Genomic DNA, 14112 nt, shown 5'->3' with positions numbered 1-14112 from the left:
GTGAAAACAATTTATATCGTGTCACATATCGATTACAATAGTGTTACTTATGTACTCTTACAATTTGAGTAGAACAATGTTGTGACACAAAGATTACAAGCATCATTACTGGGAAGAAAACAGTCTCTAACTGAGCAGCATACAGATTTCTTTGTAATCCTGCTAAACAAAAGATTTCTGACAGAGTGGGGTGGTGGCCAGCAGACTGCCAGCAGACACCCAGCAACCAGTCAGCAAATATGCATTTGTTCAGACCAGAGGTTACCAGACCATTGCCAACTGGTGACCAAAAAAAAACCCCAAATAAGAGGAAAGTTGATGAAGGAGGCACCACTTTTTTGGGAGGGGGGCTTTCAGCCTTGTTTCTGGGCAGAGACAGTGACAGCATAGTGGGGAGAAAGAAGGGAAGACATGCAGCATAGGGCCACGGATCAGACTTAAACTCAGGCCATATGGCATATAGTCGCCAGCTCACCCACTGAACTTAACTGGCACCCAGCAGTGCAGTGTTGAGGACTTTTTTTGGACCAAACTGTACATGAGACATAATTATGGATGTAAACTGTATACTGATGTTATGATCATTTTCCAGTGTGACCAGTGTGTGAAAATAACCCTTCATTTAGAGATTAAAACAAACAAAAAACAGCATCTATATCGCCATGAGCATGTTCTGTTGTCACTGAATATATGGTGATGCAATACAAAATGACACTTTCCTGAAGCTGTTTATGGGACTGATGGTCCACTTCTGGTCACACGGAGACTGACCTGCCAAGTGGCATCAGCTCGGCTTGAAAGGTGTATTTTTCTCTTAAAACACAGAGGTCAAAGCAACAGGTCAGTAAAGTGGGAACAGGCTTTTCTTTTCATGCATTTTGAGCTTTTTTTCTCTGTTTGTGCTGAAGGTTCTATAGTCTCTTGTCGTAAGGACAGACAGCTGTGTGAGTTCTTCTGTTGTCTGAATGAACAAGAGGCTTTTAATGTAAAGATTTACCTCTGGGTCTTGCTGGTCCATCTGTGCACACTACAGTTGGTAAGCTGCCAGCTGTAATCCTCCTGAGGGCGATATCCATGTATGAAGATGTTTATCTCCATAAACCACAGAGGAAAGAAAAACAATCACATGTGGAGCTTCTTTTGACGTCAACTCAGTTTATTTTTAAAGTGCTCTGGATCATTTCCACCTTCATGACTGGTGTAGCTATATAAACCAAAATCAATAAAGTATGATGAGATTTAGCTTGTCTGGACTAATTACATCAGTTTAAATAATAAAAAGACAAGTTTACATGTTGCACTGTCACGGGAAGCTTACGGCCTGAACTCGATTAATGACTTCTTCTTTTCTCTGTGCTCAGTATGATTTTAATTTATAGACCTGTTTATAAAATGAATGACAAAAGGAGGGAAATGAAGAAAACACCATAGAAGAGTTTGAAGGGTGCAATGAAAATCAAAACACTTCCAGAAACATTAAATCATCATCAGTACTCAATTTTGTTACAACCCGGCTCGAGGCCGCAACATAAAAAAAGGAGACGAATACCAGAGTGTTAGTGAGAAGAGGTTTTTTTCTTAAAATGTAATACCAGGTTGGCTAAAATGGCTGGTGCCACCAAGGCAAAGACAAGTGAGCTCTCTGGGAAGCTTGCCTCAGGTATGCCTTTATCCACACCTGACTAGGTGTGGCCAATTAGCACCAGCTGAACACACTGAGCAGATTAGAGGCTGCAGAGGGACGTAACAATTTACAAATCATAGCCAACTGCACGCAATAAAATAAGTACATTTGAACAAGAGATCAAACAAGTGTCACATTTAAAAATAATATTTAAGGGCCACAATAATCAAAATATCTGTTTTTCACTAGTCTAAAAGAAGAAGAACTAATCTATTATTTTTTCAGATGGGTAACCAGTGAGCTTTATTCTAGGTCCAGATTTACTAATGCTCTGTAACAGTGCGAAACCTTTGCTCTGCATTAAAAAACTGCTGTTGGAGTTACTAAAAAGGAAACTGGACAAGATGAGGACAAAAGTAGACGTGTCTGGCTTACCAAACGATCTCCAGCAGATGAAAAGTGTCTGAAAGTCATGTCCTTAAGAAATGGGAGAAAAACACCAGAAACAGGACCTGATGTGGCGCTTCAGTTGATCCATGTTCAGTTCACTGAAGTTATGGACTGGTATCCTCCTAACCTGTTATTCTCTTTTGTGCTTCACAACATGAAGCAGTGTGTGATCATCTTGACACCACAAAAAGCAGCCAGCATAAGAAAATGAGCTTTAAATGTCCTTCGAGAAGCCTGGAGAAGTATTCCTGAAGACTACTTAAAGAAATTACAAAAAAGAATACATGTCACACCAAATACTCTTTTTTCCCCTTATATACTGTATTTCCATTTATATTGGCACGTGTATTAATAAATCACTGCATCTATTTCCTGTATTCTGAGTAAAATATATAAAATATAAAAGAAATGAGAGGTGGTTGAAGACTCTATTTTTGGAACTTTCCTTTTTGGATGTATATTTGTCAAAGATTCCTTTTTTGGAGCACAAATTATTTAAATGACTCATACAGCTGAGATTTACTAAGGTTTCCAGCAGGCATTTTACTGCAAATTGCATCATTATTTCAAACCGAAAAAAGCGTGTCTTATTTTGATAAGTTGAGAAAGTTGCTGCCAGGAGCATAATTCATTTGAATTGCTGTGCAGCGGGTGAAGTTGGCATAACCAACACATTATTGGCGTGGTGTTGCCCCGAGTCTCCTGCCAAAGCTTGGGCTCTGTCCCGAAGTCATGACTGAGTTCTTAGCCTAAAACGTTTAGAGCGAGCCCTGCATATTTCTGCACTGTTTTAATGTAACACAGTGCGATTTAACATGGAGTGTTGGAGGGAGGGATACAATAGTTAGTCAAGACAAGACTCATGCAAGCCACAGAGTCAGGGAGAGAGCAATATCGCACGCCCACATAACAAAACACACGAGGCCTACTGGGACCTCAGCAATCTGAATTTCACAACAGTCCAGGCAGATATTTTAATGATAACCACAGATGGGTGTGTCCGCTGAGCTCCTATAAAACAAAAAGCAAAAAAACAATCAGTGCATTGTAACTGGATATAAATTCTGGTTGCTTTTGTTTATATAGTTCCATTTCCCAACAACTGAAACCTTGTGGCAGTTTACACTGAAAGAAAAGATGCTCTGTAATATCGCAGACCAAAACCCAACAGTGGGAAGACAAAAGCTCCCTCTTTACAGGAAGAGTCAATCAGTGCTTCTGCAGTCAGGAGTGAGCTCTAATCAGGTGATTGACTGGACTACTTAACTTGCAGCTGCGTTGATGATGGCCTCTAATGAGCCACAGGGGCAGCCAGTCAGACCTGAGAGCGCCAACATACGTATGCAAATAAATCTTTGACATTTGCGCATCTCTGCTCGGTGTGCCGGGAATGTGGGTAAGGGGTTTATCATGTCAGAAAGCTTCCTGTGATTCAGATTATCTCTGATGACTCATTTGGCATGTTTAAGGACTCCAAAACAACCAAGTCTATTTTTCCAAGTCTCTGTCACAGTGATATCAAGATACCTTTTTCACTTCAAGAGGCAATTGTCTGAGTCTATCTGAGTTAAACAAGGACAAATAACCTCAGTACCTCAGTAAACCTGAACACAAATCGGCAGTTTGCATGAACGAAATGGCCCGTCTAAGTCCAGTCGCATGTTTATTCAGCATACAGGTTGTAGGTTGTATCAGTGCCTTGCTATTCTCAGCAGCTATACTATTTGGTGAAGCTGAGTCTCTAAATGTGTCCATTATGATGGTTAGTTCCTGCCTGATAGACTGTTCTAATAATAGGCTTAACAGGTATCTGAGGATGTGCTGTGTGAACTGATAAAATCACATCCTGAGGTTAATGGCATGCTTTGTTCTACAGATCAGTTTACCACAGCATCTATTTGCAGTACTGTGACTCAACAATGCATCCCACTTTAATCTAAGGTAAGCAGATTTATGCCAGTGACGGGTGAATCTCTGCTAGACTCTAATGTGTAAAATGGATTTCAAGCAGTAGACAGTAAAGCAGTAATAACACTCAAGTTACTTCAAAATACAATTCAGATGGCCCACTGGCAAGCAGGAGTGAAAGCTGACACCGTACAGCAGAGGACCCTCCGGCTATGTAAAGAGGGGAGAAGGGTTTGGAAGAAGAAAAAGGTGTGTTTGAAGCTTAAAATCAGCCAGAGTAACACAGTGTGTGAAATCTATACTGTTAGTCATTTTCATTGGTATTAGTATTACCATGGCAATCAGGATATAATGAAGGAAGTTTTTTAAAGTGTTGATGTCAGAAGATATGAAATAGTAACTTTCATTTCCTCAGATTTGTGATCAAGTTCATCACTTGACTCACTTGAATTAGGAAATTGCAGTGATGTTATTTTTTTTATTTTTAGAGGAACACATACCCACATGTTGAACCTCGCTTGCTCTCTTTTATTGTTGAATTAACTCTCCAGCAGGCTTTCAGGAGGAGCTGAAGTAGAACGATCAGGCTCCACAACAAAACCAGGGAGTCTGCCAAACACAAAAGAAGTCTGGGCGAAGAGCTGCTCCATTTTCTGTGCTGCCGTGGTCGCATTTTGTGGATAGAAATTTCCACTTGTGGCTCAATTCCAGAGTTGCACATGACCAGTGTGTTCATCTACATTTCCTCTAAGAATGACACAGGGTTAACTCAACGATTGCTCAATAGAAACCTATTCTTAAAATATCAGCTCTAGGGTACAATCTCTGTGCCTTTTGCAGAAAATGTAACAAAAAAAAAGCATCATGTATGGGTGCATGACGGCACTTTTTTACCACTTTAACTCATCAGTGTAAAACAAAAGCATCTCAGTGGGGAGATAGTAAAATGCTATGTTGTACGGTATTTAAATGAATATTAAATATGTTGTTTTGTAGATGTTTTTTAGAATATTTGATTCACAAGGAAAAATCGAAAAGCAAAAACAAGTGAGAGAAACAGTGTTAAAACACAGCTCAGTAATATTTAATATTAAACAATAATTAAAAACACTGAAGTTGAACAAAAAATCCATATTTATGGGTTTACAGCTGTAAAAAGTATTCCAAATACCGAGGCATAACCTGGAGCAGACTATGTTTGGGCAGCTGAGACATTAATAATGAAAGTAATATAGATTATTGCTGTGTATGGCTTATTTCTAATCTGTGAACTCTTCCACTAGAGACCTTGCAAACCAAGGCCATGTATATTGCAGAGCCTGCTACAGCTAAGGATGCTTTATGAGCATAGGTTGGTGAAGGACAACCTCCTCATTTTTACTGTGCCATAGTTCTGAACCCAGTGCACTGCATCATTTTTAGCTTTGACACCCTTGAGAAAAAAACCCAACCTCTCTCTCCCCTTTCTGTGTAAAGCAGAACTGATGGCACCGAACAGAACCTGCAGTATTATCTTTATTGACAATTTTTTAACATATGTTTTATGATATTCCTTTAATACTTTAAATGCTGTCACCCTTATAAAAATGACCCCTTAAAATCTAAACAGTTAAACGTCTGCCTGAGTAATGAAAGTATGAACTGCAATCTCCTGTCCTTTATGAAAACGTAACGCATCTTCTTCACGAGGCAGGAAGCTTTATTTTCTCACATGCACACTGCAGCAAAGCAAAATGTGGTTACTGCGTGTGTTGGTGTTTATACGTGCGTCGGGTTATTTTTAACCTTTCCTTCACTAACAGATCTGTCCTGCTGAGTAGTTCTGAGTAAAAGTAGTAGTAGTAGCTGAAATGCATCATGAGGTCAGCTAAGCAATCTGCACACAATATTTCCGAAACTAAGTTTGTTACTTGTTGCTATCTACCATATTATCTCATGACGGCAAAGTAAGAGGGGCGGCCTGTGTTTGTGTGTTGTTTTTAGATAAAAGTACTGTAAATAAACCATGACTGTGTTTCATAATGTGAGTGCTAAATTCATAAATCCACAACAAGTAATCAATAAATATAACAGCTTACATAGAGCACTCTTAACACTATGTCATGAGTGTTATGCTCATAACACTATGAGCTAAATATGCAACCTATTAAAGCTTGTTTCAGTTTCTGACTTTGGTCATGCAAAATAGAACCCGTGTTAAAAAAAATGTGAGCTACAAACAAATTGGTTTCCTCAGTTTGTTAGAAATTTTAAAACACCTTCACATTTCTGGTTGGATCACCTCTCTGCCTGATTGACCCAATCAGTGAATTATCTTGTAGAAAAGTGGAAGTTTGAGATGCAAAAAGGAGTCACGTCTGAGAGCACTGCCGTCCTCCTCACTCATCACAGCATTTCTACACTGAGCAACTTTGCCATCTGTGTTTCTTCTTCTTGCAGCTGTTTCCTCGCGGTCAGGAGAAACCAAGAACATTAAGGAATGGCTGCGTCTGCCTCCATGATTATGGCTCCATGCAGCAGGACAACCATTGAGAGCTAATTCAGTCATTAAAATGATAGCAGACGTGTGTTTACAACAGCTGCTGCACTTTGTGTGCATTAGTTGAATCATCTGCATCAGAGGTTGGCGTTGCAATATCAAATTAAAATCATGTTGACCAAAGCTTAAATAAACAATGTGCTCTGGCTTGCTTCCCTTCCACATCTGGCCAAAAGCGTGCAGCTGTCAGAGACAGAACCATCAAAGCCAAGTCCCAAAACTCACACTGGGCAGCTCATGTGTGGTAAATTCAAGACTTTTGTTATTCACGTGCCAGAAGAAGAGAATAATAACCTTTGCTGAAGTAGGATATTAATATTTAACCTTGCCCACTGATTATATGGGTAATAATATGTAAAAACTAATAAAAGCCTAATGCTGTGGTTTCTAGGACTACAATCAAACGCAGAGTAACAGTAATAATACTTTGGAGCTTGAGCTCTAACTGAACTTATCAGTCTGCCATCAGTAATTTGTTATATAAAAAAGTAAAAAATTGTTTAGGTTGAAAAAAAGAAAAGAAAAGAAGAAGTAAAACATCCACAAAACACAATGAAATGCCTCAGAGCTATTAAAGTGCAAGACCACAAAATGCAGTACTGAAATTAGGAGATGGAAGTGTTGAGAAACCACCCAGTCAGCTGACTTTGGTTACATGCAGTTTCTTATACCTCTGCAAGCATTATCTCAGCTCAGTTGGTACTGTGCACTGGACACGATCATCACCAGCAGAGAACAGGTATGTTGTTGTTGTTGTTTAATTATATGCAGTTATACACAGAGATGTTTATTCAGATTAAAATAAAAACTGGAAAAAATTGTTTTTAATTAAATGTTTGTTTGTTTGTTTCCACAGAAATTTTAAACAGATTTTCACACTTAGAAGAAATGGGTGATTATGGTGAGGTTGACTATAATGAAAATGCGTCCTACACTTATGATGATTCCTTCAATATCACTACACGTGAAGAGCCAATTTTTCACCACAAGCCAACATGTGAAGGCTCCTGTGTGACTTTAGTCATAATTAATGTGATCATTTTCCTGCTGGGCATCTGTGGGAATGGTTTGGTCATCTGGATTTCTGGCTTCAAGATGAAGAAAACAGTCAACACCATATGGTACCTGAGCCTTGCGCTCTCTGACTTTATGTTCTGCTCCTTCATCCCATTCACCATTGCCTACACGATGACTGAGGAGTGGATTTTTGGCCGCTTCTTGTGCAAGTTTATCCCGTCAGTTATGTTCCTCAACATGTTCAGCAGCATCTTCGTCCTTGTCATCATCAGCGTCGACCGCTGTGTTTCAGTCATGTTTCCAGTTTGGGCTCAGAACCAGCGCACTGTTAAAAAGGCATTAGTTGCTGTTGTCATGGCGTGGTTGCTCGCCATTGCATTTAGCATTCCCTCTATGATTTTTCGGGAAGCTAAGGACCACCTAGGTCGGATGATTTGCTTCAACAGTTACACACACCAACACGGTCACAAGTTTGTTGCAGTGAGCCGTATCATCGCTGGCTTTGTTATCCCTTTCATCATCATTACCATCTGCTACTCTGTCATCATCCTCAAGCTTCGAACCAACAGGATGGCCAAAAACACCAAACCATTCAAGGTGATGACTGCTCTGATTGTTGCGTTCTTTATCTGCTGGCTCCCATACCATGTGTTCATCCTACTTGAGCTGAACCCCCACCACCACAGCCTCACCATTTTGAGGATCGGACTCAAAGCAGGCACTGCTTTGGCAGCAGCAAACAGTTTCCTCAATCCTGTGTTGTATGTTTTCATGGGCAACGACTTCAGGCGTAAGTTTAAGAGCTCTCTGCTCTCAAAGATGGAGAATGCAATGGGAGATGAAGGTCGTACCACCAGCCGTTACCTGTCCAGGTCCAGCTCCATGGACGGCAGAGCCTCTACACACATCTAGAGGTGCAAAAATCACCCCAAACTGTTTCAGTCAGTTGGTTCACTGGACAACAAAAATAATGTTTAAAAATGTGCAATCAATCAACATGTAAAATATGTCTTTACTTGGAGAAGGAGAACCGTGAATGAACTATGTATATTCCAGCTGTAAAAATGACCGTGTATTATACATTAGACTCAAAGCATTACCTGTATATTAAGTGTTGTACTAAAATAAAATGAATTAAAAACAATCGTATGACATACCTTCATGCATCAAGCATCTCAAAGAGGTGCATGCATTTGCAGATCACTTTCTGATTCTTGCGACACTCCTGCATGGTTGGGTGGTTAGTAGAAAGTCTGATTTGACTGGTAAAACACTAAAACAAGAAGGAAATAACTTGTGTCTGTTGGTGGAACAGACACAAGTTTTGACTTGCTTCCTTGACATCTTAATTAAAAGTTAAACAATGGATAATGAAGAGTACTCACAAAATTGTGGTTCTAATTAGATATATAACAATGCATTAGAGTTTCATGTTGCAACACTTCAAGAAGGGTAACTGACCACAATACAGAGTGTGACAGGGTGAAGCTCAGCCAATCACACAATCTGTATTTGCAGATACTGTGCAACAATTTATGTTATTTCATGTATGAGTGCTACGAATGGAGTTGTAGTTGTAAAAGTTTGACTTTTGTTGCTGCTTTTCTTTGTTTCTGAGATTAAACAAGATCCATTACAGCTCTTTGATTCACTCTCTAATTTCTCAAAAATTGAGGCTTAATTTGTATTTGGAGGCTGCGCTTTCCAAACAAACAATCACTTACTGAAAATGTACTCATTTCTTATCTGCAATGAGATATACATTTGGGAAACTGTAAAAAAAAAAAAAATGCACAGAGAACACTAACATCAGTTAAAACTGTGCTAGGCAATGTGTTTCTGGTGATGAAAAATCTGTAGCAGCCTTCCAGTTTATTGTACATCAAGCTGTTTACCAAGGAAAAGATAGACTTCTCTCTCAAGGCCAGTTTTCATTTTTTGGGAAAATGTGAAGCAAGAAATATCAAGAATAAAAAAGGGCAAGAAAGGAACGAAGCCCCTGTTAGTAAAATGTGTTAATTTTGTCAGAAAATGTTGTCGTGGGGGAGCGAGGTTTGAATAACATGTGAGGCCAAAATCCTTTCTTTTCACAGCTTTAATAAACTAAAAGAATTTAAATGTCTGCTGTCTGTTGTGCATCCGCATTTCACTGACAATTCCAGTTATGTCACTAACATTTTATTTGCACCTGCGTCTGATCCAACGGTATCACCTCCGCCTCTGCACACCAATAGAACCACATGACATATTTGCACATTGTGTTTGAGCCTAATTTTGAGCCTAAACTTTAAGACTACAAAGATGAGACGGAGATAAACAGTCATAACATTTTTAACCTAAGAGATAACACAACAGGAATTTAAGAGTCTGGGGATTTTTATTCACCCGTCTGGGTGAAGGACCGATGAGCTCATGCCATGCCGAGGAATCCATCGTCCACTTGTTCACACTTCACAAGAATCACTCCTCCTACGCCATTAGTGAGAATTTAGTCAAACTCACACACAATGATCACCTAACAGGTCTCACCCAAACCGGGCTGAAGGTCAACATTTCTCCAAGAAATGTTTGTGCACTTTTGTATATTCATTGATTTCCACGCCATAATTACCATTGGCCATGAAACAATATTAATAATAATAATACTACTCTGGAACTAAAACACTTTTATTTGGTGGTGAAGTAGATTAAATTGTCCTTGATATGGCTGTTTGTGAGTCTCACTGACTTCTCAGTGGAGTTTAATTGTCATTAGTTTGTACAGTGCAGCCAAGCAGTGAGAAAACCTTATCACCTTCCTTTTGTACTTCACATATCAGTGAATTTTGGTAAATCGTGGGCCGGATGAGTTCCTATACTTCAGTGACATTCTGCTGGAGCAGTGTAGGGCTGTGAGAAGACACTTACAAAGTAGATTTCTCAAAATATAATGTTGGTTAGAGAATTAGAGACTCAATTATTTCTGGTCTGAGGTTCAATTGTTTTTGTAGAGTTCTGCCCACTGTGGCTTTATGAAAACTTTTGTACTGCGAGTTAAATGTGAAATATCTGTGGTTTACTGTCAAATGCCCGTTATTTCATCAATATTTTACTTGCATATATTGTATATGGTGCAATGGTATCATGCCGGTCACTGCACAAGAACAGAGAAGCGTCTTTTTTCACGACATGTTTGAGGCTATGTTTAAGTACGGTGGGGTGAAAGTTATACTTAAAAAGACATACACTCAAAACACTTGCATACACACTTTAACAGAAAGGAACAGTCTCTAATTTCTATGGTAGTTTTATTTTAATCAAGAGAGACAGAATTTCAACACAATACGAAACATGAAGTTATAAACTGATTGGCATGTCACTGAGTGACATAAGTATTTTATCCCCTACATTACAGTCAGAATTCTGGCTGCTATAGATGGACTGTGTACCACATTACAGTTGATCAATTTCAGATACTCCTGACTCAACTTGCTATGTGTGTAAAGCGCACCTGTATACAGATTCAGGCTTTCATTCTAATCTCTCCACCACCATGGGCAGGACCAAAGAGCTGTCAAAGGGGATCAGGGACCAGATTGTAGACCTGCACACAGACTGAAATGGTCTACAAGACCACCAGGAAGAAGCTCGGCGAGAAGTTACGATTATTCTGAAATGGAAGAAACATAAAATGGCAATCAGTGGCCCTCAGGATGGAGCCCAAAACTACACGGGAGGAGCTTGAAAGCAGCTGGGACCACAGTCACCAAGAACAATTTTGGTAACACACTACACCCCAATCTTCCAGCATCCGCAATCCCCCTGTAGGCATATTCCCACAGTCAAGCTACAGGACACACTGAAGAGGGGTCATGGATGGCTCTTTCAGCAGGACAATAACCCAAAACATACCACCAAGTCCACAAAGGAATGGCTAAAGAAGAAGCACATTAAGGTGATGGAGTGGTTTAGCCAGTCTCCAGACCTTAGTGTTTTTGAAAATCTGTGCTGGGAGCTGAAGCTTAGAGTGTGTGAGAACCTGGTGAACAACTACAAGAAGCGTTTTACTGCTGTGGTTGTTGACACGGGTTTCTCCACCAAGTAATGAGTCAGTGTGGGGTCCAAATACATAATTCACTCAGTGACACACAAATGAGTTTATAACTTTTATGTACGACTCACAGCAAAAATGAAACTACGATGACAATCTGAGACTGAGAATTCAGAAAGGGATCAAATAATTATTTCCCACGCTATAAATCTGAAAGAGCTGCAAGAAGATTAGCAACTTAACAGGAAGCATGAGAGGGATTGAGTGTTAGTAATTTTTTAAAATGTTGAAACAGTGTAGGGCTGTGGGGAAACCCTTAAAGCACAGATTACCTGAAACCCTGGCAATGAGTAACAATGAAATGTTGGTCAGAGATTTAACCTTTAAAGCTGAACTGTGTTTGGAACTTGCCCACGTAGAAATGTGAAAGAGTTTGCTTAAAGTCAGGAGTTCTACAAACTGTCAGAAGCCACTGGATGGTTTCTGTTTGCAGTCACCACAATCAGTCCTGTTTTAAAACCAACACACATAGTCACTGGTAATTATTCTACTATGACTTTAAATGTGATCTAGATCATGCTGGAGGAAATGCTGGCAAACCTGACAAAAACCATAAGTAAGTATTAGGGTCATCACTCAAAACCTAAGCAATGTGTCATGTGCAATTACTGCTGATTATGTAACGTTTTGGTTACTCTGTGGCCTGAAATGCATGATAACATAATTACAAGTTAATACAAACCTCAGGCTACAAACCAATCATAATGAGGACACACACACACGATCATGGTGCCAAAAGATACTTTTTTGATGTATAATTGATAGCCACCACACACTCAGCCTGTCATTAACCTGTTATTAAGTATTAAATGACTATATGATGCCTGTAAATCTCATGAAGCTCTGATCACCAAAATATTTTGCAAATGTGGTTTTCATAAAAGTGAGTTCTAAGGTGCTGACAGACGGCATATGTGTAAATGTAGTTTGACACCAAGCTGTGGCTTGGTGTAGGAACATCATTGGTTTCTCCAGGAAATGTTTGCGGGTGATGTGATAAAAAATGAGACACAGACGCACTGTTGTCTTTAGTGTCAACCTTTACAGAAAATATATGTCACTATACAGTTTTATCATTGATGTTTAATGTGTCTTCCTTTTCTGGCGTCTAGCTTGTATCCTTTTCGATTATGATTATGCTTTTGGAGTTCAGCATTATTTATTTTTATTTATTTATTTAATTATTGTTGTTGTTCTAGCATACACTTTTTGCTGCATGCTAGAGATATCTGAGTTATCAGCTGTTACAGACAGCCTCTCCCAGATGACCCAGCCGGGGTATGCCAGGCCCCGGCTTGTATCCAGGGATCCTCTGATATGTATCACCCTTCTTCAGCCAAAGCCAGCTTCTATGCTGCTTCCAAGATTTTTTGATAGTTTTACTCATTTGGAGTCTTCATATCCCCAACAGCAGTATGACTCAGAGTAGAGACTGGCCTGCAAAGCCTCTCACCCCACCTCCGCCAGCACACCTTCCACCTCTGCTTCTGACAGCTGGCAACTAGGTCCACATCTTAATTCCTAAGCTTACTGTACTCTAACTGCTCTTCCCATAGGACTATCAGCTCCAGCACAACAGGCTAACTTCTTTCAACTTTCTGAATAACTGGACAGTGTCTGGTCTGAGTGTGGTGGCTACACAAATATCCAGGAACCTCAGTTATCTCCCTGGGACAACCAGTGTACACTTTATATAGCTTTTATTTAGCTTCAGTGCTGAGGATGCAGCTTCACTCATAGCACCAATTCCCACAGCAGCCACTACCTAAAACACATAGAGAAACATGTAAGAATAGCAACAGAGGCTACAACATCACAAGCCTGCATGTCACCACTGCTTTGGTTACATGATGAAGATCAGGCTCAAGCTGCCAGGCTGCGGTTGGCTTACACTCAGCTTTAACATCACTCTGGGTTCTTGCCTTCTAGCTTTGTGTTAACATGCTGTCTGTGCAGATGCTTGAAAGAGCTAATGTCATTTCAGTGGCACTGGATAGCTGTTTCTGTACTGGATACAGTTTAGTCTTTACCATCATGTTATTTCCCTTTGGTGCAGTAAAAATAAAAGTAATGTTCACGTCTCGACTCGTGGAAAGATGCAGACTGTTCTACTTCTTCCCAGCACTACTGACATTAGCTTGCTTGCAGGAAAAAGGCACAGTGGATGATTTTCTTTCTCTCTAACCACAGATCATCCAGATAACTAGCTGTAGTTGACTATCTGATAGTTGTAACTGTACAGTAATCTATTATATTACAGCATTTCAGAAATATATAATGTGTTTTGTGATGCCTTTCACCGAAAACTGGACATAACATTTTAGCTGTAGTGGTGTAGAGAAAACAAAACCCAACATATAAATGCTGTTTGGCTGTGAAGAGAAAGACAAGACAAGAAATCATCTCACTTACATCAGTCTGGCAGAGGTCACAGAGGATGAATCCTGATATCTTTGGTAATCCCTTCAATTTTCCTCCAGCCAG

General features: G+C 39.7%; 1 protein-coding gene and 1 long non-coding RNA gene across 2 annotated transcripts; both read left to right on the top strand.

The window, feature by feature from the left end:
- Positions 1 to 2535: 2535 nt before the first annotated feature.
- Positions 2536 to 4928, top strand: LOC120443134. Its single transcript, XR_005615169.1, has 4 exons — positions 2536 to 3470; positions 3951 to 4015; positions 4136 to 4231; positions 4534 to 4928. It is a non-coding gene; the product is annotated as an uncharacterized LOC120443134 (long non-coding RNA).
- A 2207-nt stretch (positions 4929 to 7135) lies between these two features.
- cmklr1 (chemokine-like receptor 1) lies at positions 7136 to 9176 on the top strand. The gene is made up of 2 exons (XM_031755507.2): positions 7136 to 7260; positions 7378 to 9176. The coding sequence occupies exon 2, from the start codon at positions 7410 to 7412 to the stop codon at positions 8448 to 8450; it is 1041 nt and encodes a 346-aa protein (XP_031611367.2). The 5' UTR covers positions 7136 to 7260; positions 7378 to 7409; the 3' UTR covers positions 8451 to 9176.
- The last annotated feature ends 4936 nt before the right edge of the window (positions 9177 to 14112 follow it).

Source organism: Oreochromis aureus, linkage group 12 (genome assembly GCF_013358895.1).
Source record: "Oreochromis aureus strain Israel breed Guangdong linkage group 12, ZZ_aureus, whole genome shotgun sequence".
NCBI lineage: Eukaryota > Metazoa > Chordata > Actinopteri > Cichliformes > Cichlidae > Oreochromis > Oreochromis aureus.
Note: the sequence above shows the minus strand (reverse complement) of the source record. Positions and strands in the feature narration are given on the sequence as shown.

Excerpts from the sequence above, each read along its gene's own strand:
- cmklr1 (XM_031755507.2), top strand. The coding sequence starts at position 7,410 with ATGGGTGATTATGGTGAGGTTGACTATAATGAAAATGCGTCCTACACT.